This window comes from Ammospiza nelsoni, chromosome 3, assembly GCF_027579445.1.
Source record: "Ammospiza nelsoni isolate bAmmNel1 chromosome 3, bAmmNel1.pri, whole genome shotgun sequence".
Lineage (NCBI taxonomy): Eukaryota > Metazoa > Chordata > Aves > Passeriformes > Passerellidae > Ammospiza > Ammospiza nelsoni.
Genome location: NC_080635.1, coordinates 1,280,258 through 1,307,105, shown reverse-complemented (window position 1 = coordinate 1,307,105; position 26,848 = coordinate 1,280,258). Strand labels below are relative to the sequence as shown.

At 45.4% G+C, this 26,848-nt stretch overlaps 1 protein-coding gene across 4 annotated transcripts in view; it reads left to right on the top strand.

Moving 5' to 3' along the window:
* Positions 1-26,848, top strand: part of PLCB1 (phospholipase C beta 1) — a 288,021-nt gene that overhangs the window by 190,682 nt on the left and 70,491 nt on the right. For all 4 annotated transcript variants that reach the window (XM_059467224.1, XM_059467223.1, XM_059467225.1 and 1 more), the window contains exons 10-16: positions 2,280-2,426; positions 9,451-9,608; positions 12,717-12,799; positions 18,383-18,467; positions 18,936-19,113; positions 24,482-24,552; positions 25,091-25,187. In XM_059467224.1, coding sequence (XP_059323207.1) covers positions 2,280-2,426; positions 9,451-9,608; positions 12,717-12,799; positions 18,383-18,467; positions 18,936-19,113; positions 24,482-24,552; positions 25,091-25,187 — 819 coding nt within the window. The remainder of the gene's footprint in view (positions 1-2,279; positions 2,427-9,450; positions 9,609-12,716; positions 12,800-18,382; positions 18,468-18,935; positions 19,114-24,481; positions 24,553-25,090; positions 25,188-26,848) is intronic.

Genomic DNA, 26,848 nt, shown 5'->3' with positions numbered 1-26,848 from the left:
TGTTGAGTGAGCAGGGTTTGTTTACATCCTGATGCTGAGAGCTGGCCGGCTCCCAGGAGCATTTCCACATCAGGCACCATGCTGGTCGTGCTGGCTGTTAAAAGGGTTGGCAAAGCAGGATCTGGTCAAGCTACCTGTGTCTTGCTGGGCTCTGGGAGAAGGATTTCTGTGTCGAAAGCAGCTTTTTCCAGCCCTGGAAGCTGCATGGGAACAGATTTCCATGGGCTGTCGCCTGTGTGTGCCCCAGCACTGTCACGGGCCTCATAGGAGACACAGGCCTGGCTCTCTGGATCTGGCAAACAGGACTAAGATAGCACACCAAGAGCGTGTTATCACACTATTACTGAGTGGTTACTCAGTCTCCAAACAGAGGAGCCTCTGAGAAGTGCATTCACAAAGCACAGTCTGTCATTCCAGCACAGTGGCTGGAATTCCTGCTTCATGGCAAATGAGTGATCACCAGCTCCCAGGATGGGGATAGTCCAGATCTCATGAGCTACAGAAGAAAACATTTTGACTGATGAATGTTGACAAGATCTAAGAACCATGGAAAAGAGGATTCACTTCATTACCCCTGGAAATTCGGTGAATTTTGATAACTCATTTGCCAGAAGTGTGTCACCTGCCTGAAGACTGCTCCAGGAAAAAGGATCTGGGATAGCAGAAGTGGCTTCTGGTGTATTTAGAGCAGACAAATGCTGACTAGAAAAGAGCCTTGTGGACAAAGCAACAGTTAGATTTTTATGTGGTTTTCTCTTTTATCCAGGAACATTCATGTATTTGATCAATTGTAATAGATCTTGAAAGCTATGGGATTGTGTAGCTGCAGTTAGTAAGGAATTCTTGTGAAATGTGTAGAACTTGCCACTTCATTTGTGCTTTTCTTTTTTCCCTCCCTTGTAACTATTTTGGAACAATCAGGTGGAGCCAGGGATGCAGAAAAAGATCAGGCTGCACAAACACTTCCCGTGTTTCATATAATGAAGCAGATCACAGTCAGGAAATTCAATAGAACCTCTCAACATACTCCTCTTCTAGTAGGAAATTACTTCTCCTTCCTATAAAATTGGAATGGAGAAATGCCAGATTCTGTTGACTTCACTTGGTTCCCAATGTGGTGGTTCTGTTTTGATCTCTGCATCAATTCCAGCACCCTGAAGGTTGCATGGAGCAGCAGTTTGAGGTGTTCTGTGGAACCATTTGCTGAGAAACTGCCTCAAGTATTTCTGCAGGAGAGGCAGAGAGACACTTCCACACTGGGCAGTGCCTTTCTAGACTCTTGGAAGTTTTTAATTCAGGTGCGTGTTTCTAATTTTGAGGTGTTGGGAATGTCTGTGGTAAGAGTACATTAGACACTTTTGTATTTCTCCTCCACACTTATATTTTTCAGACCTGTTCCAATGCACAATAAAAACATTAAAATGGTTCTGTTATTTACCAAACTTTAGCTGGCTTTACTAAACTTAGCACACTTATGTGTGCTTTGGGAACCAAGTCAAAAATATGCAAAGTGTGATGGGAAAAAATGCAGAGTGTGGCAGGGAAGGTGCAGAGTGTGAGGGAAAGAGGACAAAGGAATAAGGCAGAGGGGAGGATGAGGAGGCTCTTGCCTTCTTCAGCAGGAGGTGCCTATGTGGCCCTGAGCTGTGTTGAACATTTCAATTGCCAGGTGCCTCAGGAAAAAGGAGGCATTTTTATGTTTGTGCTGGTTTTAAGTGTTTTAACAAAGCACTACTGAGTGACCCCGTGGGGAGGGGAATTGTAATTAATCAGATAAATTAGAGAAGAGGTGTTTGAAGGGGGAAAAAAAATAAATTTCTTGTGCTGGCAAGCTCCAAACCCTGCAGAGGGAAGGATCTCACTGAGGGCTGTAGCTGCTGACATGGATTCTTCTGTGGAAGAAGAATCCATGTCTCAAGAAGAGACATCAGATCAAATTTAACATGGCAGCGGTGAAAGAAAAAGACAGGCCAATTAACTCTTGACTTGAACTATGAACTTGACTTGAACTATGTAAAGCACAATGGATATTTTTTTGAAGTTTCATTGAGAATTTTAGGGCTAAGATAATTTTAATGCAAAAAGCCAGAAAAGGAAAAAGTGTGAATCCCTCATATCCCTGTGTCTTTGTGGTATGTGTCTCTTGTCTAAGTTTTTATACCCAAATGTGGCATGAAATCTTTCTGTTGTAAATCCGGAGCCAAAAGGTGGCACTGTAAGCTGCCTGTGCCAGGGTGTGCAGCTGGGACTGACTGTGCTCTCCCTGGTTGCTCTCCCAGGACAGATCTCCGTGGATGGCTTCATGCGCTACCTGAGCGGGGAGGAGAACGGCGTCGTGCCCCCTGAGAAACTGGACTTGAATGAGGACATGTCTCAGCCACTGTCACACTACTTCATCAACTCCTCACACAACACCTACCTCACAGGTACCACCTGATGTCTGACCTTGCAGAAATTCTGGGTGTTTTCAGTGGTGACATAAAATACACTGAAATCAGCAGCATTAAGCACGTGGTGGAGTTCGTTCTCCAGGGAAGCAAGGGTGGCACTCGATTTTTGTTGCAGCTGCAACACAAGTGCATCAAATATACTTTAATTAACAGGTGACCAGCACTTGCTTTGTACAGAAAAGTTCTGGTCAGAAACCCAGTGAAGTCCCTGAATAGCTTCTCTCAAATGGGATTGCAGATTAAGGCCCATCTTTAGGGAGGAGAACGAACATTGTACTTTTTATGGCAACAAAGAAGGACAAGTGTGCAAAGCAGAATATGGGAAACATCTCTGTAGCTCATAAATTTGCCCATAAACATGAAATCTGGCAGCTTGCTGTGCTCCATGAAATTTGCTTTGATTCAGAGATCAGGGAGGTTCAGCATGGCACATAACTTTCTGACAGCCCGTAAGTGCCAGGAGGGAATTCTGTTCCCTGCCAATATCTGACATCTGAGCTGAAACCTTTAGGTGCTGTCATGTTTTAAAAAGGCTGAGCACCCAGAAGCTCCTGTTAATTAGGGTTACAGTCTGAACTGTGTTGTTTGCACAGCAAAGTCAACAATGCTTTAAGACTCAGAAAACGCTAAGGCAGTTTAGGAATTTGACTTTTGGCATGTGTTTCCTAGTCCAAGGTTCTGTTAACTCGTGAGAAAATAATTGTAAATTTACTATTTTAGTTTGGTTTACGTGGGAACAAATGTTTGGGGCAAGCAGATGTGCACAGGGGGTTCTGTCCTGTTTGATTTGATGTTTGCTTTGTCCTGTCATGTTTGCTGATGACTTAGCATTATGTTTAATTTAAAAAATGATGCTGCACTGAATGCTAAAAGTGTGGTTTATGTGTAATGTAGGCTTCTTAATGCTATTAGAGTGGCCCTAGCTGACCAACTCCTTCAGAGAGCCAGCATGGCAGAACATTAACAAGCCCAGGCAGTGGTGATGCCCACTTTAAACAGACCTCAGGGAGTTATTTTCATCTGCCCTGTGTTTGTTCCAGCTCCTTCTCCAGCTCCTTTGCCAGCTTTCACAGAGTGAATGAACTGTCATTGTTTCCATTAGACACCATTTTTCAAGGGCTTATATCTCAGCTGTAAAATGTGTTTTGTGCTAGAACTTGTCACACAAGTATTTGTTTTGACAGGGATTTTCTTTCTCTGAATTCAAAGAAACGAAAATCAGCGTGGCCACTTTTAAGTTATGATTCCAATATGCAGAAATTTATGCCCTTTGGTGGAGTGAGGACATGGCCAAAGCAAAAGCAATTTTTAACTGTGATGCTTTCCAGACCTCTTACCTCCAGTGAGGACTTTGTGCTGTCACTGAGGATTAGCTGGTGCTTAGGGCAAATGCTGCAGCTTCATACAGATATTCTGGAAGAAAACAGTCAAGCTGCAAGTGCCAGAGGAGGAGCACGGGCCCGCAGGAGGTTTAGAGACCATGCAATTTGAGGTTGATCTGAGCAGATAAAAGACTGCTCTCCCCTCTACCAGCAGGAATTTACAGCCAGGTCCATACCACAGTTTCTTATCAGGGCTGGTCAGGACAGAGATGTGCTCCAAAGATTTAGAGGTACAGAAGCCAGACCCCAAAGAATTAAGGATTCATGATTAGTCCAACCTATTCTGTTTTTTTAGCTGCACTACAAGTGACCTCACATGTTTAATTATTTACCTTGACACTTGCTGCACTTGCTTTGACTTGGATGTGAAAGTGTGCAGATCATCTCAGATTGCACCTACGGGTTTCTGTGCCTGCATTTCCAAGGAACGTCAGAGGCTATATTTGGAAACGTGATCTTCAGCCTTAATTTGACAAAATATTCCTAGCTTAGGAAACTGGGGGGAGTAAATCAGGATAAACCCAGGGCATAGTGCAAGAGAAGTTTGAAACTCTTTCAAATTCCTTCTCAGAGTGCACGTTTCACATTTACAGGCACCAACCACAGGCCCTTCCCTTTCAGTGGGTTCATTATGTGCAGTGAATGTGTGGCAGCTGGCCCACAATGGGATTCGTGATTTGATTTTGATCTGTGCATTAGAAAAACTGACAGCCTGGGACTTTGCTCTGAACCTGCATGGACACAGCAATCACACTCCCATTTGCTTTCTTCCAACTAGGAAATACAGTCAATGAAATCAATGGCAGCTGGCTATTCCCTGTCCCAAAAGAGTTTGAAGGATCTGCCCAAGTGCTCATGGCTCTGGAAGGGAAGCCTTGGGAGCACCTTTGCCCTGACTGAGCCCATGAAATAGCAACTGGTCATGTAATAATTACCAGGACAATAAGAAAACCACTCAGCCTGGCATTACTTTATGATTACTGAGCTTAATGCCCTACCAATTATCTCTCCCTTTGTTGGTTTTTTTAAAACCCAGAAAAAGCATGCACAAAGAAACAACATTATAACATAAAAATCACCATGTGCGCACTCTGAATTTATTTTTAATTATGCTGATCACTTTCCTAGCCTTTAGTAGAAACCCTTGGCAGTACATCAAGTCCTGATTATTTATTTAGAAGTGTTACTGCTTTCTTTTTTCTTAGGGAAATATAATTTTTAAGAACAAAGGTAAAAGCCCATGAAGAAAGAAGTGATTTGCAGTGAACCTAGGCTAACTTAAAGAAATGTCATCTTATGAGACAGTAAAAAAAGTTTCTCACTTTTTTTTCTCACTGGTATCATATTTAATTCTTTATTCCTTTGAACCCTTAAAGTGCAACCCTGCTTTTTCTTGGAGTCTCCCCTCAGGTTGCTGCTGTGGGCACAGCGGGGAGTGATTTTTTTGGGCAGCACTTCTTTCTGCAGCACCCAAAGTCAGAGACAAATGATGGCATGCCACACTCAGCCTTGCATGTTCTGAGGGCTGGGCAGCTTGCTGCTGTTGATGGGAAATGCAAAATACTGAAATCGCACACCTTGAACACAGCTTTGGCTAACAGGAGCAATAATCTCAGCTGAGCACATGTAGCCAGTGTGGGACTGTCCCATCCACCCTCAGCCTCTTCTTACAGTCTGGTATTTCAGTTGTTCCTACAAAAATGGCTCACCAGGGGCAGTTCTCTTCTCTGGTGCTGCCTGTGACCTCTCATCCACCATCCTCCAGCTCTTCTGCTCCCAGTGCCTCCTCAGTCCCACTGTTCCTGCTGATTATCTGCACCCAGCGCTTCCTGAACCCTTCCTCACCTCGCAGCCTCCAGAGCAGGTTCCATAGGGAAGGGCAGGAGAGCCGGGGACACCTCCCTGCTGCTCTGTGGGGTCTGATCTGCTTGTCCTGCACGGGGAAATAGCTCAGGAGCGAAACAAACTCAGATAAATGGGCTGGGTCTATGGAATCTCAGCCGCCAGCGCCTTGTGCGGCTCTGGAGTGAGGAGCCAGGCTGCCAGCAGTGTGGGAGTGTGGGGCTCTGATTTGCACACTGCAGCCCCCAGCGTGTGATCCAGGGCGCTGGTGCTCCTGCACGACTTGTCTGGAGAGAGGAGACGTAGGAACTTGTGTTCACTCCCAGCAAAGGGAGGATACAGGCACCTCGTGCTGGGAGAAACTGCTGGCACAGAGGGAAGGACCAGCCTCTGGGTCTAGAATAAGGAAGAGTCAGGTGATTCCCAATAGCTGGATCCAGTTTGGGGGGGAAAGATGTCTTCAATAGATAGCAACCACGTTTTAACTCCACGTATTGCAAATAACTTTCACTTGGAGAAACAGTGGTGGATGAGCCCAGCAAGGATGCACTTCCTGAGGCAGGAGCAGCTCAGAGTTACAGAGGTGTGGAAGTGCTCTGTGAGGGGAAGCCTGGGTTACATCCTCAGCTCACATCAGGCAGCACCAGCTCATTTTGCATGCTGTCCTGTCAGGTGTTGTTTAGCCAATCACATTTTTCTGAAAAGTGAATTTTTTGTCAGAATCCATTCCTCCTTAGCCCACACAGGGTGATGGGATGCAAATGTTCTGCATGGTGTTACTGTAGACACTGCTTGTATTGTAGAAGGGAATACATAATGCTTTCAATTTCCAGTATTGAAAAATTGATCTGTACCCAGGCTATTAAAAATATGCTGAAAGTGTTCCCTTTAGTGTCTGTGTTACCACATTTTAGATTGCAAAAGGGGTATTTTAAACTAAATGCAAACAGGAAGATATTTCTAAATAATGTATGCAAAACCCCCACATTTGGGAGCACATTTCTCATATTCTGTATTTCAGAAAAACAAGCTGTTGGGACTATTAAACATGTGCTAGCATTTTACACTCTGCCTGGGGGTCCTTCTGAAGGTTGTGTGGTTTGGAGGTTGAATATCCTCTTATCCTTTGCAGGAATCCTTCCAAAGTGTCTGAGCCTTATTAATAAGGTGTGGGAAGTGTCATGTGGCAAGTGATGCATGTCATGATTTACTTAAGCACTTTGGAAGGTGAAGGATCTCTGAGCACAAAACACTCAGCACTGATAACCGCCAGGAGTCTCTTGGGAAACACTTTGTTAATCCAAACTCTGTGTGCTCTGAGGGAAAAGAAAAACAACATTAGAGCAGTTTTCGAAGTGAAAATGGGTTTTTAGGCAGTAGAGTTCAGTGGATCCCTGTGAGAGCCAAGATTTCATCCGCAGATGCTCAGGGATAAGCACATGGAAATGTGAGTTGTTATTCCCTGACCCATGCTTATGCCTGTTTGCATCCTGCAAAGAAAAAGAGCCACTACTTACCCCAGGCATTGGAATTGCACCAAAAAGGTTTTTGTGTGAGGAAAGGTAATCTGCCATAATCAAAGGTGAAACAGGAAAAAGCTAAACTCCAAAAGAAAATGAGAAAAAGAGTCACGTTGTCACTTTGCTGACTCCATTTGGATTTTCAGAGCTTTCCAGCCCTGGCCAATTCCTTCTGTTATTAACAGACATTTGTCACTGGTTCCAGCAGGAACCGAGAATTCTGATGGATTTCAACAGGAGTCATGTTAATACCTTGTGGAGTATTTAGGATTGCTCCACCTCATGTATCAGACAGAAGCTGTAAACAGGATTTGCAAGTAAGGGGCTCTGCTACACAGGTTTTAGTGCAAGGTAAAAACAGAGCAAAAGCACACAATGCTTTTTGTGAAGCAAATCCCAAAATGTGTATTTCCCAGCATAAAACCTAAAAACAGAATCACAGAGACAATAAAATGAGGATTCATCTGCATTATAGTACATGCCAGTCTAGATGAAGTATTTATATGTCCCCAGCCAGCAAAGAATCTTCGCTGTAAATGAACTCACTGCCTCCTTAAAAAGAAAATTAATTTCCTTCAAGAAATCCAGGAGGATCTTCTCATCAAGTCTGCTGGAAAGGAGGAAACTGCATCCATTTTCTTCACATCTAAAAGAGGCACAAAGCCATTCTTCCATTATGTTCCCTCTCTGCTGCAAGAGATTTGTATCTCAGTGACTGGAATCAAACCTGTTGCAGCAGATGAAGACAACCTGGCTGGGTATCCTTCCCTGAGTCCAACTGGACTTCTTTGTTGGCTTGGGTTGGAATTTTTTTTTGGGTTCCTTTCTTAATACTTCGCAAGTTTGGAAAAAATGAGGTTTTCCTTCTTAGTTTTTAGATTTATATTATCTCATTATTGGAAAAGGACAGTTTAATTGAATTTCTCCCTGCATAATACAGTGTCACATCAGGGAAATTTAACTGACCAGCTCACTGTGGTGGTTAGCATATTAAATATTGATTTGAGACCTAATGGTGGTGCCATTAGTGGCTGCAGGGGGTTTGTTTCATCTCGTACTGAACTGCATTGCATGGTGTGAGAAAATGTGGTCTTGGTCTCCTGAGTCTGAATTTCACATCGCTGGTCAAGGGATAACAAAATCTCACAGAACTAAGCAGTAGTAGAAGTAGTTGTTATTATTGTTATTGTTATTTGATTTCGTGTATTTGATGGTGCTCATCAGAGCTTTGGAGCTGATTTCAGCTGAGTTATTTCTCTGTTAGACTGAGGGCAGGATCCAAACCAGGACAAAATCTCATAGAACCAAGTTGTTGTTATTATTACTATTATTAATTGATTTCATGTATTTGATGCTGCCCATCAGAAGCTTTGGAGCTGGGTTCAGCTGGGTTATTTCTCTGTTAGATTAAGGGATGGATCCAGACCATGACCCTGGCTGTGCCAAAGGGATGGATCCATGACCCTGGCTGTGCCAAAGGGATGGATCCATGACCCTGGCTGTGCCAGAGGGATGGATCCATGACCCAGCCTGTCTCAAAGGGATGGATGCATGACCCTGGCTGTGCCAGAGGGATGGATCCATGACCCAGCCTGTCTCAAAGGGATGGATCCATGACCCTGGCTGTGCCAGAGGGATGGACCCATGACCCTGGCTGTGCCAGAGGGATGGACCCATGACCCTGGCTGTGCCAGAGGGATGGATCCGTGACCCTGGCTGTGCCAGAGGGATGGATCCATGACCCTGGCTGTGCCAGAGGGATGGATGCATGACCCTGGCTGTGCCAGAGGGATGGATCCATGACCCAGCCTGTCTCAAAGGGATGGATCCATGACCCTGGCTGTGCCAGAGGGATGGATCCGTGACCCTGGCTGTGCCAAAGGGATGGATCCATGACCCTGGCTGTGCCAGAGGGATGGATCCGTGACCCTGGCTGTGCCAGAGGGATGGATCCATGACCCTGGCTGTGCCAGAGGGATGGATCCATGACCCAGCCTGTCTCAAAGGGATGGATCCATGACCCTGGCTGTGCCAGAGGGATGGATCCATGACCCTGGCTGTGCCAGAGGGATGGATCCATGACCCAGCCTGTCTCAAAGGGATTTCGTTGCGTTCTCCCGCTGTTCGCGTTCTTTGGAGCCATGACCGCGTTGTCCCTGCCAGCCGAGGGCCCAAGCTGCTGTAGCTCTGTCCTTGTCAGAGCAGCTTATCCACTCCGGGGCCCAGGCTGACGTGCTCTCCCTGTGCTGTGTGCAGCTGGGCAGCTGGCAGGGAACTCGTCGGTGGAGATGTACCGGCAGGTGCTGCTGTCGGGCTGCCGCTGCGTGGAGCTGGACTGCTGGAAGGGCCGCACGGCCGAGGAGGAGCCCGTCATCACCCACGGCTTCACCATGACCACCGAGATCTCCTTCAAGGTACACCTTCTGCTGGGCAGGCTCTGCTCCTGCGCAGCCATCGCTGGGGGGGCAAAAGCCGCTGCAGGAGGAAAGGGCGGAGCAGCTGCAGAGAGAAGAAGTGCAGCATGTGCACCTCGCGTGGGGAGAGGCTCCTGGCGGTCAGGGCAGGGTGAGGAACAGGGGTTATTTCTCAGGGCCATCTGGGGACCGGGCTCCATGGCCAGGTCCATGCTCCTGTGCGCGTCCCTGCAGCGCATCTCGCGGGGACAGACAGGAGCCACAGCCAGGGCTGAAGGACCAGGCACAGCCACCACAGCTGGCTCTGCACAGACACAAACGGGGGTGTGGAGGCACTGGGAGAAACAGCTGCCAGGGGACAGAGCTGGACAGGGTTTGGGCAGCAGTAACCAGCACATCAGTTCACTCCCTTTCTCCTCTCTGCCCGGTCACTGGCACTGGGAGGCAAAAGTCCTAAGCAGAGACAGGAAGTAGCAGCCAAATCTCAACAATTTGCAAGATTTTAAATTCCTGTGGGCAGAGAATATGCTGCTCGTGGCCAGGGGGCAGGCTCCATGCACAGGACCCAGACACTTGGCATTATATTTAAAAAGAATTAATAAGTAAGTGTGCAATATTATCCCTGATGCTCGGGATCAGACCCAAAGCACTGGAGGGTGAAAAAGAAAAATCACCATCTTTGGCGGCTGTGAAGGGATATTTGTGCCATTCAAACCCCAAACATGTCATCTTTATTATTGAATTCCAGCTTCCATTCCCTTTCCTACAGTATAAGGTAGAGAGACCAAACCCTTAGCAATAACCTTAAATTGTTATCTTCTTGTTCTTCTCAAAGATGTTTTTGATCTGAGGTGTTAGAGGAGCATAATGGAGGTGTTTGCCTGTAGTATTAGGATTGGTAGTCAGCACAGGAAATCATTTTTGAAGTGTGAAGAAATAATTCTTCTTCATCTGAGACACTAACTCACCATGGAGATGCATTTCTAGCACACATTTATTGTGTGCAAGAATATGTGGGAAAATGTTTATTACTGACTTCAGTTGTGTTCTGGGCTACGTGTGGCTACAGCTTTGGGACCTTTCTCCCATACTTGAAACCTTTTGTTGGGTGGGGATGTTTGTCTTCTGGTGCCATTCTTTAGGGAAAAAAGCAAACAGGTCTGCCACAGATAGAGCACTAATTTTCACTTGTACCAGGACAACCCATTTTTTTCCAGTTTGCTTTCTCTAATTCTTCCCTGATTGAGTTAATCACAGAAACACGCAAAACAACCTCCTTGCACGTTTGTTATTAACTTCCCAGTTATGTTTATGGGAAGCCAATTATGTTTATAGGCATGGGGTTTGATTCCTGGAAGTCTTTTAATTGAGGGAGATGGCTCTCGACTGCTTTGGTCATGAGCAGGAATTTATAACAAAGTTAATCTGATTTTTAAAAGGATCATTAGCAGGAACAAGGATTATCCCTGGATATTTAAATGTTCAACCCTTGGCACTGTGCTGGCAGGAGAGATATTGGGAAGCATTTTCAACCTCCCCAGGAGTATTTCATAGGTCATTCCAGGGCAGGCATTTTTAATCCACCCAGAAAAATGTGGAAAAACATCTCGGTTTCTTTTGAACACTCCAACACTCAGTGGTTTGAGTGTGTGCTGCTGGGCTGGGGAGGAGCAAAATGGCAGGGAATCATGTGTCAGGAGTGTGAGAATCACTTCATGCCTGGAATGCTCAATCAGGTATCAGCTCACGCTCTGCTGTGACCAGGGCACGGGGGTTCTGCTCAGGCTGCTGGCTTCCATGTGTGTGTACCCATGTTTAACCCTGCAGGGCTGATCCAGTGAGTCATTCTGCAGCTGGAGCCAGGTATGGGGCCTGCCAGCTTCTGTCCCTCTGACCATTATGTTTTAGGCATGGGGTTAGATTGCTGGGAGTCTTTTAATTGAGGGAGATGGCTCTCGACCGCTTTGGTCATGAGCAGGAATTTAAAGCAAAGTTAATCTGAATTTTAACCCATGCTGCATTTGCCTTCACCGAACTGGTGTCTGAGCTCTTCATCTCACATCTCACCAGCTCAATCCTAATTTCACTCTCCAGGTTATTTTATTTCCCCCACTCATGCAGGGCTCCATCCCCTCTTGGAGCAGGAAGGCATTGAAAACAAGTGGGCCAGAAGAATGTACCAGGAGCTCAGCTCTTCTTTTAGGAAGTGGATTTCTTGCTGTTATGCTTCTCAGTTGGGCCTCTAAAAGTGCAGAAAATTAACAAGAGGAATCCCCAGAGAAAGCTTGTTTAACATAAATACATCTTTTAGGTTTTTTAGTCATCCTTATGATTTGGTGTGGCAGAACCTTATGGGTTCTCAGAAACTCCAGGGTTTGCCAGCATATGAAAAGTCTTCAGTGTTTTCTGTGTTCTTCTGGAAGAGAGATTTGTTCCAAGAGGGAAACATTTCATAATTTGTAACAATGAGTGCATTTATTGTACACCTCACTAAAATCAGCATTGTCAAATGACTTTTCTACTGGATTTAGGGTTTCCATTTTCTGTGAGGTTGACAGGAAACTTTATGGACTTTTCTGAGTTTTCTGATAATTACCACAGAACCAACTGTTTTAATTGAGTAAAGATTTCTTTTTTCTTTTATTTTGCCTTAAAGGGATTTCTGTCATCAAAAAAAAAAAAAAAAAAAGACAGAACTGAAATGTGAGTCAGAGTAAGTAAGGATTTTATGGATACATGATGTTTGGAGATCTGCCTTTGTCAGAGCATTTTTATTATAGCACATGAAAGCTGTAGCTGCAGGCATGGAGCAGCTCCACACCAAAACCAAGCTTTACATTTAAACTATTGATTTGGGCAGACATAAGTCATTTCTTGAGAAATGTGGTGCTTGAGACTCATCAGATGTTTTGGAGATTGGATTATAGTTCAGGTTGAAAAATTGGGTTGTGGCAAGAGCACATCCAGAGCTTTCTGGGAGGTTTAGGAAGGAAGTTTGGATCTCAGGGAATGATCTCAGAGCTTGTTGGGTCCCTTCTGTCTTCAAATGCTACAACTGTGCTTCTTTAGAGAGTTAAATTTGTAACTGTGTTTATTTTGATTCTTTAGGAAGTAATAGAAGCTATTGCTGAATGTGCATTTAAGACATCACCCTTCCCAATCCTCCTTTCCTTTGAAAACCATGTGGATTCGTAAGTAATTACCACCTTTCTCTTGGCTGATGTTTCATTTTGTATAAGGTCTAGGCATGGAATTGTGTGTGCACCTGTGACCCCAACAACCGCTCTTATCCAAAAGTGAAATTGGGCCTGTTCCTGAAAACCTCCCTGAATCAGAAAATGTTCTTTGGGAGGGGAGGTTGGATTGTGAGAGGGATTTTGTTAACTTTTCACTCTCAGTGTGTGCTGCTGGAATGCAGCAATACTCCAGAGAAAACCAGGCAGTATTTCCCCTGCTTGTGACCCTGTTCTGTGCTACAAACACATTCAGCATTTGGTCTGTCTCTTGTGTTCGAGGCAGAGGCCATGGATTTCTAGGACTGCAAAATAGGTGGTGGGATGGCCAGGAACAGTTAATTTCTGCCAAAAAAATAAGTTTACTTAAGTTTATTTCATTTTCTTTTTTTTTAGTTATAAGAAAAGGACAATTTTATATAAATAAATGAGAACACTTCTATCTTTGTCGCAGTGATCTGTTTTATTTTTATAGTTCTGATTTTTTTTTTAACATTAACCTTGGTTTCGAATGCAGAGACCACATGGTTCAAATTGGAGTGACAGTGACACATAACCTTAACCTTAACTTGAATTATCTTTTCCCCTTTTGTGTTTTTATTTGGTGTGAAAACATTTCCAACATTTCTGGGGGCAGTTTGGACTTAGAAACTAATTTTTGGGTTGCTTTTGTGTTTTTGGGGTTTTTTTCCAATGTAAAATAAAAATATTCTTGGGGGCAGCTATGAATGTTTTAACACAAATCAGAAATGAGGTTGGCACTTTAGTTTCTGAAAGAGGAGAAGGTGAGGGCTAACTGCTTTTCCATTTTTTAGGAGGAACACTCTTGTCATAAGGGAAGGAACTGGTAGAAGCAGCTGTGTAAGAATGTTTTTAAAGAACAGATGTGACAATACTGATCAAAAATTATGTAGGTAGAAAAATTTAAAATCAGAGGGCTGAGCTCCACTACCTGAATACCTCAGGGTACAAATTTACCTCTTGGGGGCAAATATGTGTTTGCTCTGCTCACATTTCTAGGGCACATGGTTGTGATCCAAACAGTCTCTTAAATCCTGCTCAGTTCTGCCTCTGAAAGCCCACACAGGGGCTGTGTTTAATTGCCTTTTCTAATGGCCCCTCATTTCCTTTTGGTGTACTTTGTGTCCCTTTGGGTTGCACTCACCTGCTCCTGTAGGTTTGAACTCACAGTGCTTCCAGATTCTGGCCTTTAGGAAAGATGTCAACCATCATTTTTGAAAGTATTATATTTTGTACTCATTCTTCTGGATTTATTACAATATACATTCACTCTGCTCACATGAGGCAGAGGAAAAACAACAGCTAAATAATTTTAACCACAAGAGTTACATTTTTCTTCCTTTAAAGTCATCGCGACTTAAATCTTCAACTGTTCCAGGGTGATCTATTTTAGGAAGGTGAAGAAGTAAAAAGATCTATGAAATAAACTCCTGTCAGATGTAAGTTATACACAAAAGTGGCTTTAAAATCCTGAGGTGAGGCGGTGTCAGAGTGAAAGGCAGGGTGGCACTGCAGCACTGTGCCTGCAAGGGGACAGGGTTCCTGCTGCATTCCTGTCATTTACAGCTTGCCCCTCGGAAGGAATGGAGCCCTTCTCTGCAGAAACCCCAGCCATGGAGTAAGGAATTGGCCTGATGTGTGCTCTCTGATATCCTTTTCCATGCGTTGCTGAGACACAGGGTTGTAGCAAAGCAAGTTTGCAGAACCATGACCAAATCTTTTCTCTTTCTGAGGCTTTCCTGCTAGTGGTTCTTTTCTGCTATGGTAAATGATCAGATTCAGAGTGTGTGTTTTCTCATTTTGCTTTGCCTGAAAATAATTTCTGGTAATTTTACCAGCTTCTACAATTGCCCCTTAATTCCTTCACTAGCTGCTGGAGAAATCTGCAATTAGTCATGTCACTCACAGAAAGGTTCCCCTAATTTCATGGAATGCTCCTTTTGTCTTTTCATTTCCTTGGAATGTTGTTTTTCTCCTGGATCTTAAGGCTGGACTTTGCCCTAAATGTTAACAAAAAAGTGCCAATGTTTTTTTAGAATTGCTGTCAAACAAATCCTGTTTCATCAATTCCTACTTCTAGGGGACCAAATATTTTTTATGCTTTTCAAGTTGAGAGAGTTGCTTGCAAAATTTTGCTCCCCTAGAAATGTTGGCATTGGCTTAAACAAAAAATACTGTTTTAGCCTGTGTTCCTGGCTTGTAAACAGGCTGCAATTATCAGAGGTAAATAAGTTTCACATCATCACATAGATATGACATTGTTAATCAGCACTGGACTTAAAACACAATTTGTCTTTATTCTGGTTTATGTTCATGGGAATATTTTTGACACTTCTTGTCCACCTAGGGGAAAAATCACTTTTTGGCACATGGTGTAAATCATCTCATTTGCTTTCCTTTGATGTGTCTCCTAGAAGGGCTCCTCTCCACTATCTCCACAGCACATGAAGGATTTAATTTCCTGTACTGTAACTCCTCTATTAGTGTATTTTTTCTTGCCTGTTTGTATGCAATGAAAAGTTAAGGAAAAGAGGCGAGCATGTAACTTTTAGATGACATAAATTGTTATGTATGTCATCATTTATAGTGAAGTCAGAACATGCCCACTGAGAAGAAAAGACTACTAAACCAAGCTGTGGTTCTGGGAAAAAAGCAGAGGAGTGCCCTGGAAATGCTGAAAGGACCTCAAGGAGACCTTGGTGTTTGAAATGGGGCTTGCAAGGTGATAAGCAATCTGCAGATCTGAAAGCAGACACTCTATAATTAGAAATGCACTGATGACAGAGCAAAAAGGTTAAGTGATCCTTGAGCAGTATCCATATAAGATTGCTTCCAAGATTAAATTTAATTACAGTTATTCATACTGCTGGTTTCTGGCTGGAACTGTTGCTTCAAATATTAACAGGATTTTTATCACTTTTTCGTCCCACACTTTGAATTATTTTAGACTCTTCTGGGAAGCATCTGTGCTTTTGTCTTATGCAGAGGAAGTATCTCTGCAGAAGTGATAAAAATGTAATGTTGGGAGCAGCACTTGTGCCAAGGAGCCTCTGGGTTGACCTTCATGATAGGCATGACACAAACACAGCAAAGCAAAATGCAGGCAGTACAATAATGGTAATGAGAACATTTCTTAATGTTCTTTGTATTTCTGTATCTCCAGGTACCATGCTCCTACTTTGTCCCCTCACCCTGGCACATTTTGGGGGCACCTACAACAAGTCTGTGTGCTGCCTGTCTGTGTCTGCACAGTGGAAATCACAAAGCAGATAAAGTCAGCTCTTTGCAGACAATCAGTTTTCACTGCAGTGCGTGAATGCTGAGAGAGTTTCCAGTAAGAGGAGATGTGGACCAGGAAATATCTGGGGTTTGACTTCATAACAGAATTGGGGGAACATATTGATTTAAAAAATTTGGTGTTTCTGTTGCTCTGGTTCGTCATTCTCAAAGAATGGGAAATAAAAAGAAACCAATATTCCAACTTCTTAAAATAGGTATTTGTAATCTGCTTTTCCTAATGGTCTGTCTCTTGCAGCAGTACATACACAGGTATGTATGTTAGGGAGAGAGGGAACACAAAGATCTACCACACAGTTAAATGCTGGTACTCCTAAATTTTTTTCTATCCCCCCTTAGGAGCTTTTAAAAATATTTGTACACATAGTCCAGTTCACAAAGACAAGTAACTTTGAAATGTCAAGATTTTCCTCATTTGGCCTTGTTGCTACCTCAAGGGTTTTTTGTGGTATTAAAACCTATTGGTTTTTCACATAATTTTCCCACTTTCTGCCTCTGGGATGCAGTGACATTGGGATTTATACGCTGAACCAACATCATGCTGCATTACATTTTTCTCGTTTGCAAAAATGAAAGTTCTCACTGTGCTCTCTTTGAGGTAAACATGTAATTAAACACAGAAGATCAGAAGAATTTGTTCTAGCTGTGGTGGTGACTGGGAATTTATTCCATTTAACTCTTGCTTTTTATTTTTTTCCAATTCCTATGGAGAGTTCTTTTTGGAGTTGTGCCCATGTAAGGATGATGATGATGATGATGTCACACCTAATTACTCCGGTTTCAGTAAATGGCCTCTTTTGATTCACGGAGCTGTCCTTTGAACTTCCTGCCTTCTGAGGGTATGGATCTGTTCAGAACACAGGCTGGTGGAGCAGGCTGGAATAAAGCTCCCTGAAGGCCCCTGGATTTGGGGCACAGGCACACTCTGCTGAGTGGTGCCTTTATTTGGTTGGAGATACCCACACAGCGTCCCAGCCTGATCTGCTCTCCCACCACCTTCTCCCATGAGGGTTCTGTGTTCTGCTGCCTTGCTTGTCTTCAGCGTGGCGCCCATCCCCAGCTCAAAGTGCCTTTTAGCTTCTTTCTGTGCAGAACTGGCTGCGTGCAGAACACAGCATTTGTGACGTGCTGTTGGGATTTAAATGCGTGCAGCTCCTGCTTTGGGGGATAATTCAAAGCCTCCTGGCAGTATTTTCTGTCAGTGACTGAGCTAATGACTGCTTCAGCCCCTCTCTGCTTCCAGGGGCAGCCAGGATGCTGATCCCAGGGAAATCACATTTTCTGATTGAAATGCCGTTTGGCCACCCAGCCTTTTTCTCAGCTCTGCTTTGGCCACGCTGACGTGGGAGTTGGTCACCACTGACCAGCTGGGCACAGCCAGGGCTGAACTGCTTTGCAAGAGAGAAATGAGCTTTTTTTGTCTTTTTTTCCTCTATACCCAGCTCAATTTTGTCATGAAGAGCAGCTCCATGGTAACATACCAGCTTACAGCATCCCTGTCTCTTCCATGACATGCAGATCCTAATTAGCAGGAGCTGAGGAAGTTACATTAAGCCATGCAAACCTGTCCTTTAATCGAGGCTTCCCAGCAGAGTGTCAAAAAAGGAAACCTTGAAAGATGCCTCAGCTCAGATGCTACGCATTTTAAACAGGCACATGTAGCAAAAATCCTCAGCTTTCTAAAATTAGAGAGTGACTGTGGTACTGAGCTGCATTTTGAGCTGATTGGAGTAATGTTTCTGAGTGCAAAACCTACCTTCAGTCCTAGAACTTCCATCACTGGCATGCAGGAATTGCTTCATCTTTGGTTGCACTTGGGGGGAATTGGTTACAGGTGGAGTTTGCTGAGGTGCAGGTTACAGAGCAGAGTATGTTGTGAGAATTGCAGTGCAAGAAAAATGCCAGGCATGTGCATAAAGTAACACAAGGGGGAAAAAAACTTCAATTTTGAATAGAAGTATTGCCTGAAAGAGGCAAATTCACGTTATGGTTGTTTCACTGTTATTCCATTGACTTATGCCTTTACTTTGTGTATGTTCCCTTTGATAAACTCCATCAGAGGAACTGAAATAATTGCATGATGTATGTAGGTCTCACTGAAAAATTCACAGCTATTGGATCAGGAAATTATATCCAGTTTGGGGCTATTGGTGCTCCATTACTGCTGCTGTCACTCTGGAGTGTTAGTAGGACTCATTTCTTTCTTTCCTTTCTTCCCTTCAGCCCTAAACAGCAGGCAAAAATGGCAGAGTACTGCAGGTTGATATTTGGAGATGCCCTGCTGATGGATCCCTTGGAGAAGTACCCGGTGAGGTGCCTTGGTGTTATCCCATCACAAATGGCTGGGGATGTTTCCTGGGGTGTCTGTCCTGCCTCGCTCCCCATGGGAGGCCTCTCAGTCTAAAGGAGGGAGTTGTGAGCTGTCTGTGGCTTCAGCATCATTTGTGAGGCAGAGGTTGCCCTGATGGAGTGAATTGTGATCTTTTCAATGCAATTGATCCTCATTGCTGCCATTTTAAAACCTGGACTCTCATAGCTGAGCTAATACTTATTTTGGTTATTACTGCAGGCACTTCATAAAGCACTTTTCTTCTTAAGTGCCCTCAGCAGCCCTGTTTCATTGAATGTTGACATTGCCTCTTGTGCAAAATCCATTTCATTTTAACAGGGCTTACAGAAATTACAGAAGTGTCCTGCACCTCGTGCTCCCTAAGAAACTGCCACGAGCCTGTTCCTTCTGCTGCTTTAACAAATCTCTCCTCTTTCTCCCTGGAAGCTGGAGGCTGGGGTTCCTCTCCCCAGCCCCATGGACCTAATGTACAAAATCCTGGTGAAGAACAAGAAGAAGTCTCACAAGTCAGCGGATGGGAGTGCAAAGAAGAAGCTGTCAGAGCAAGCTTCCAACACTTGCAGTGACACATCCAGCATGTTTGAGCCCTCCTCCCCTGGAGCAGGTAGGACATAGCACTCTTCTCCCTCCAGCACAAATGCAATCCCAACAATTTGCAGTGCTGCAGCAGTGGGGGTTGCTCAGCAGGAAACAACACTGAAGTGTCTTTGATCCTGGAATCTGTTTTTTGGGTTCTCATGGATTGAGCCAGGCTCTCTGGTGTGTGCTAACGTTTCTGCACTGCTTATTAAGGACAGGCAGCTGCCAGCTCCTCCACCCTTGGCTGCCTTTGCTGTGTGCCCAAGCCCAATAGCAAATGGAAATGTTTTCCTGCCCTTGTTGCCTCTGGGCTGTGCCTGCCATTATTTGGTGCCCTTTCAGACAGAACCTTATCCCCAGAACCTGCACAGTGTCTGCAGTGCCTCAGGGTTTAGGATAAAGGGATGAGATCCCTGTTCCTCTGGCCAGGAAGGCTCAGCCTGCTGATGTCCTGCATGTCATGGACCTCTGTTTAAAGTGCTGTAAGATTGTATTCGCTTCCAGAGCTGGAAACAGAAATAATGACATCTCTATATGCTAATTCCCAGCCCAGTGTCTGTTCCCTGTGCTGGAATTTCTTCTCCTGTCCAGACTGAAATTTTGTGTTCTTATAAGCACAGATATTTATGCCCCAGCAGTAGAAAACTCACAGAGTAAATTGAAAGCTCTGCTGAAGTATCAGTTCATTGCCATTTGCCATTTAAAAACTTTTCCCCATTGTTTGTAGTTTTTTTCTGAACTCTGATTAACTGAGCTGAAAATTTTCCTGCTGGCAGTTTGCCCCAAGCTGAATTAATGAGAAAGAAATCCTGCTTCGTTTGTGGATAACATTGTTTATCCTATTAGCAGCAAAAAAGAGTTTTCAACTGTTGCTTTTAAGGAACGATAAAAGGGCATGCTTTGGATTTCAAAGCAAGATTCATCCCTGTGTCAGAGATGACTTAATGCTATTTTCTTGATTTGCTTTTGACAAATGCCAAGCAGGAGAAAGATAGGTGTGTGTTCCATCTGCCTGGTCTGCAGCATTTGGAATGAGCCCTGCATTCCCAGCTGTCCCTGTCTGTGAGCAGCCCAGGGTGAGGACAGTGGCAGGGAGCACAGCCTTGGCTCTCTGAGGCGCTGGGCTGCACTGGGGCCTCAGCTCTGCCCTCAGGAGCCTCCCCAGGAGCTGTGCTGGGAACAGCCCCAGGCTGGGAGTAAAGGTGCTGATGATGGTGCCAGGCAGAGGGGTCAATCCCATAACAGCGTGTGTAATTTTACAAATCAGCTGTGACTAGTATGCCTGTATTTACCTCTGGAACAGCTTCTGGTTATGAAGATGAGCACTTACAAATTAGAAAATGCTGGAACTGAGGCTGCAGACTTGCAGTGGTCACTTGGTTCGTCCGTGACTGCCAACACACATGGCTTGTGTCCTTGTGTCAGCCTCTGCCTCTCCTGTGGCACTTGTGCCTCTTTCTGAGAATGCAATTAGTCAATATTGTTCCTCTCTCTGTCATTCAGTGCTTGATCGTAGCTAGAGCATCCTCAGTGAGTGTCTGTGGGGGTATCCAGGCTGCCAAACAGCAGTGAGTTTATCTGGATGGTACCTGTGGGAAGTGCAGTATCATTACAGCAATTGTAGCTGAGGACAGACAAATCTGACAGAACTTAAGAACACTCTGGGGATGAGTGATGAGGAACACCCAGAATGTCATTTTTCTAGAGTGCTTTGAATTTTTAAGTACTCAGAGCTCCAGAGACTACAGCTACAGCTTACAGCTATGAGCATGCAGCATTCCTGTAAGGTGCCAGTTTTTTCTGTCTGTGGACAGTTAAAAAAAATATTCCCCATTTTATAAGAACATTGTGGTAGTGAAGAGTTTCTACACAGAGAGCCCAAGAGTGACCATGCCACCCTTCTTCTCACATCCCCATATTGGCAATGTGTCACCCTGGAGCTCTGCAAGCCTTGTGCTCCTCTGCACCCAGCACCAATTTCTTTCTGGAGCAATGCAATTAATCAGAAGCCTGATTCTTAACATTGCCCAATGTTAAGTGTTTCAGTGCTCCAGCCTTAATAGAATCTTGACATTTAGCAGCTTGGATATATTATTCAAGCTACTCTATTGGGTTGTATAGCTCCTGTCAGAATTGCTGCTGATCTCCAGGAGAAAATTGTGCTGATTTGGCCTTCTGGAGATTCTAAATGAGTTTTTTTCACAGCAGTGCAAAACAAAGTGGAAATTCATACTGGAATTGATATCAAGATTCGCTGTGTCTTACACTGCTTCAGGTCAGATTTAAACTCAAGTAAACCCACGTTTTTGATGTGTTATAAGACCATATGAAAGTGTAGTGCTGGTGAAATAGTAGCAATAATTAAAGAAAGAATTCTGAGCTTTGTAGGATGCCTTGCAGGATGCCCATGAAACTGATGTAGGAAGTGACTTCAATACATGTCAGTGGGAGAAACTTTTTCTAAAAGTAGAGCAAAGCTGAAAAAGCAGAAGAATTTCTGAGATAGATTGCAGTTTTGGTAAAGAAGCCTCTTAGACCTGGGTCCTGCACAATGGACAGAGGTGAGCAAACAAGATTTCCAAAGTTCTGTCACAGCACAGAAGGAGCAGTGCACTTCTGCAGGATGTGCACTTCACCAAAAGCAGGCCCGCACTGAAAGGAGCTAAAGCTTGCTGATGGAGCGGGATTTAAATACTGTTAAATAAGCAGATTGTTAGTTTCTCACTGATGGGATGATGGTTTTGTCAGAGCAGTGGGTGCTGCAAGGAAGGACTCATGGAAGGCAGGGACAGAGGGCAGAATTGGCTCCATGGTTCCATGATGCCTAAATGGAAAACTGCATACAAGGTTTTGGGCTCAGTGGGTGTAACTGCTGCTGATGCCAGCTGGGACCATGGCCCTTTGTTACAAAGCAAAATGGTTTATCAAACTGAATAAAGGTTATTTTTCCCTTTTTAAAAATCAGCCAGTGCTGAGGTACAGTGGAAAACCCAAAAGGTAAATGCCCCCTGGGATGCTGGTGGCTGCCTAAAGGTTGCAGAGTTAACAACTGCACCAGCAAGAGCCACATCCATAATTCATCCTGGCCATTGTCTGAAAGGCTCTGAGAGAGCAGATTACCAGATCCCTCTGAATTTCAAGCACTGTCTACCCTTTGGTTTCATTGAGCTGCCAGTCTGTCAGGGTGATGAGAATGGATAATGTTCAGCACAGTGCTTCCTCAAGCCAAGGATTTGGCTTGTCATTCCCAGCTCTCCTGATGATCCTCCAGTCAGGATTGCTGTGTTGAACCTGGGGTTCAGCCTGTTTTGCCCACTGTTGTTTCTGCCAAGGAGCACTTTTCTATCTCCTCCACACTGCCCCACTCAGCAGGGACAGCTCCTTGGAAACATCCTTCAGGCTCTCCTCAGAGTTTCCTGTGCCCTTCTGCCTGTGAGGGTTGGCAGTACCTGTGCTGTAAGCGGTATCCTCCAATTTCTTGGTACTCTTCTGGCTGCCTCTGTCCCTGGGCAGGCTTTTGTTTGGCTTCCTTGGAGCAGTACTCTATTTTCACTGTGTTTGTGTGCCAGGGAGCACTGGAGAGGTCCTGTGCTGAGCTGGGTTTGCAGTGCCACCTAAATGCAGCCAGTAACGATGGTATGGCAGCTAATTGTCCCTTGGACAGCCTCAGGGTGGCTTTTGTGCCTGCCGTGAATAGGGAGAGAGGGCTGTGCTGCTGGGGCAAGGCAGTGCAGGTGTACCACACCTACTGACACTCTCATTTGGAGTCTGTGCTGGCACCCCTGTGTGTTACTTGTCCTGGTTTTGCTGTCTGATGCAGAACTTGAAAACGAGATTGGATCTCCTTGGGAGTGTTTGTGTTAAATGCTTTGAAACAAAGCAGCCATGCAGTGTGTGCTTTCCTCCCTGGGCACTTGCAGCAGGAACAGGCTATCGTGTACCTCTGCTCTCAGAGGTGCAAGCTGGCCAGAACCTGCCCACCTTCCCCTTCTGGTGTTCTTCTGCCAGCCTGGTTCAATCAGTGGAGAGCTCCCCATGCAGAGATTGTCAGTGCAAACCCTGGGAGAGCTTGCCCGGCTCTGTGCACTGTGCTGAGGCTCCCTGAGCCATCCCCTGGGCCTGTTGAGCAATCACACTGTTCTCCTCAGTGAAACGTTCAGGAAGAAGTGTGTTGGTGAATCAAAGGCTGACATTTCCACATGTGGCCCTGGAAGGACGTGCAGGCTGGGCGGTCATCCCTGGGTTGTGCAAGGCACACTCGTGTGTGCTCCCTGGGCTCAGGAGGGGCCCCTGGGGCAAAGAGGAGCCTCTTTATTGACTCAGGGCACCCAGACTGACAGGGGGAGCTGAGACTGAATTGCCATTCTCTGGAGAATTTGGGATGCTGCACAGTAGTTAGATTGTTGTGCTGGAAGGTTTGTGGGGTGAAGTCGTCAGGGAGAGCTGTCACTGTTACAGGTGTGGGTGGGTGACTGCAGGATAGGTAAATGTTCCTTCCCAGAGCCTTAGGATGCACAGGTACACGTTCTGACAGCCAGGCCCACAGGAGCAGTTTCTAAAGGCAAAGCTAAACTTGATATTCCTTAATGATTTAATTTCGGATGCAACCAATCAAAACACTTTGAAGGCGAGGAGAGGCCCTTGTTAATTAGTATTAAATAATTCTCACCTTGCCCGCAGAAGTTTGCTGAGTGCCCTAGAATTGGAGTGAGGCAATGATGTGCTGTGTTTGGTGCCATCTGAGCTCTCGGGGGCAGGATGAGCCTTGGGCGCTGCTGCCATTGCTGGGTCTGCAGTGCCCTCAGCTGGCACAGCACGGCTCAGCTCTGCTCCAGCGGGCCCTGCAGGGAGCTGCTGGCACTGCTGCCCCTGGGGCAGGGCTCTGCATGCCCAGCACAGGTGGGCTCTGCTGAGCAGCCCTTGGCACAGAGCGCAGCAGAACCCATGGATTCTCACGGTGCTCTCCCCACCCCGTGCAGGCTGCAGCTGCCCAGAGGGGCTGGGGCACTCCTGGAGCCCTGCATGCACCCTGCAGGCTGGACTCACACCTCCGAACCCTGGGGCTGTGGCCCAGACTCGGGAATGTGTCAGAGCAGTCAGGAATAACTCGGGAATATCTCTGAGATACCCACGCTGAGCACACTGCACCCCCCTCTCAGTGCTGCTGGCCAAGGAACGAGCACAGGCAGCTCAGAGCAAGAGTTCTGCTGCTTGGGCAATGGGAACTGAGCTCCATGCTCAGGATGGATGAGGCCCTCCCTTGGGTTTGGTGCTGGGACAAGAAGCACAGGCACAGCACAGGCTGCTCCAGGCAGGGCTGCTGCACGCCCTCCCTGGGTTTGTCACTGCTCGTTGTCCCTGCCAGGCCTCATCTTCTGCTTGGACCTTTGCAGGAGAAGCAGACATGGAGAGCGACGACGACGATGACTACGATGACGACTGTAAGAAGTCGTCGATGGATGAAGTAAGGGCGGGGATGATGTGGGGATGGGGTTGGCGTGTGTTAGCAGGACTGGAGCTGCCATCCAGTGGAGGAAGGCAGGCAGAGCACCAGCACCAGCTTCCCCAGCTTGGCTGTTGGTCGGGTTGGAAACACATCTTTGCTCTTTCTATGCTTTTCTTTTCTCAAGATGAAGAACAAACAGCACCACAGCAGATCCGTTTGGGGCAGCTGCCTTTTAGCATTGTTGGATGCAAAACCTGCCATCAGAACTGAGAGGTTCATTATTTACCCAGGAGCACTAATGCACTGTGCTGGGGTGGGGGCAATGCTGTCCCTTCCTGGGAGCCACATGAAAACAATGAATAAAGCATCAGTTTAATGTGGACATTCCCATCCTCCAGCCCACCTTGCTCTTTCCCATGTGGCATTCCCCACATGAAGCATTGCCTTCCTTAGCCAGGGCCAGTGAAAGACGCCACAAGTGATAGAAAACTGGGCTTTGGCATTTGTGGCTTCTGATGGACAGGCCAACTGCAGCATTGTCCCTTCTCTTCCCTAGGGTACTGCTGGAAGTGAGGCCATGGCCACTGAAGAGATGTCTAACCTGGTAAACTACATTCAGCCTGTGAAGTTTGAGTCGTTTGAAGTATCAAAAAGTAAGTAAGAAACATCTTAAAATTACCTGGCAAGCGTTTGGCAGAATTGTGCAGAAATGTGCTTGGCTTCCTCTCAATTAGATTCAGGAACAGAGACAGAAAACGTTCCCTTGGTATCCAGCCAGATAAATCCATTTGTGTTTTGAAGCCTCTTTTAGTCTAAATATCCAACTCCATCAACAGTAAACATGCTGACATTTCAAAAACAGTTTTGAAAGTTATGTGTTCTTTGTTGTCCGTGACTGAAGCAGCTTGAGAAAGGTGGTCATAAATATTCCTATTTCTTTTTGCCTCTAGTACTTCTATAGAAGATTGAGGGCAAGCAGAGTCTGCCTTTCCCCAGGTGCAGATTCACTTTCCTGCCCCTGTGTGCTGTGAAGGAAGGGCCATCATCTCACCCCCTGCTGGCATGCGCTCGGTGCCATCCTCAGCAAACACTGCAGCATCTCTGCCTTCCTTGATGCACAACCCCGCTGCCTGCCTGCCCTTTCTCACTTTGTTTTGACGGGTTTAATGTGCTTTTGCAGCTTTTCAGTTAAGGAAGCGCACAGCACTTTAATTTATTCCGGATTTGTGGTGTCCTTGGCAGAGGACAGGCAATTGTGCCTAAGTCCCTGTGTCTGTACAAGATGTGGCGTCTGCTGTGCTGAATAGCAAACACTGGGAAGTTCCCAGTGTTCGTTGTGTGTGGGTATTTATGCAGTGCCACACACGAGCAGGCATGCCCCGTGCAGGGAGCTGTGCTGGTTCCCTGCAGCAGGGCCCTTGGGGTGTAGATAATCCCCTCCAGCCCTAATGAGAGTTACAGGAGCACAGTGGGGAGGAGATGTGCCTTCTGGAGAGGAAGCCGTGTGAATCCTAGCACTACAAGTTGATGCAGCTGTTAGACAATTGTCTCATGTAGGGTTTTTTTGGTTTTTTTTACTGTTCACATGCCTTTGCCTTTCTGAGTTTTGCTTTTTGTAAAGATCTGCTGCTGTCAGATCTTTCTCCTAAGTCCTGGTGTGACCTCTGATCAATAATAGAGTTTCAGTGAACTCATATTGTTAAGGAATTAAATTTGTGGCGTTTGTGTCCAAAAAAGTCATTGTGTCATGAATATGTCCCTAGGTGGGAAATGTTGCTGGCTGCCTAAAGAACAACTTGAGTGTTCTGGTCTTAGTCCTGGCCTGGACTCACTGCTGGGTCTTCATTAAATGAGCTGATTAAATAAGGATTGCTTTTCAGTTTGCTACCTATCCAGCTCTTTCCCAAACATTTTACTTTTGTTCACTTGACCTCACTTTCTTAAGCACAGAGATTCATACTTGTCTTTTGTGCAGTTTTATAGTTCCAAGGTTCCAGCACTTTTCTAATTTATGTTTTATTCAGGGTTTGTTTGGATTTGTGATCCAGCCCTCTGTGGTGACAGCAGTACCTCACTGCTTCTGTCAGTCACACATTTTAAAAGTGCATTTTGTGGCCTTGCATCCAAGCTAGTAACAGCAATATTGAGCAGCAGTGGATCTGTACCAGTGCCCTGGTTGCCCTCACTAGAAATGTTCCCTGTTCTCTGGCAGCAAGGAGCTGGGAGTGCATTTTCCCACGTTTTTCAGAAGGTTTTCAATGAGTTATTTGTTCACTCTGCAGTAATTTGCTCCTGATAAGATAGTACAGTGTAA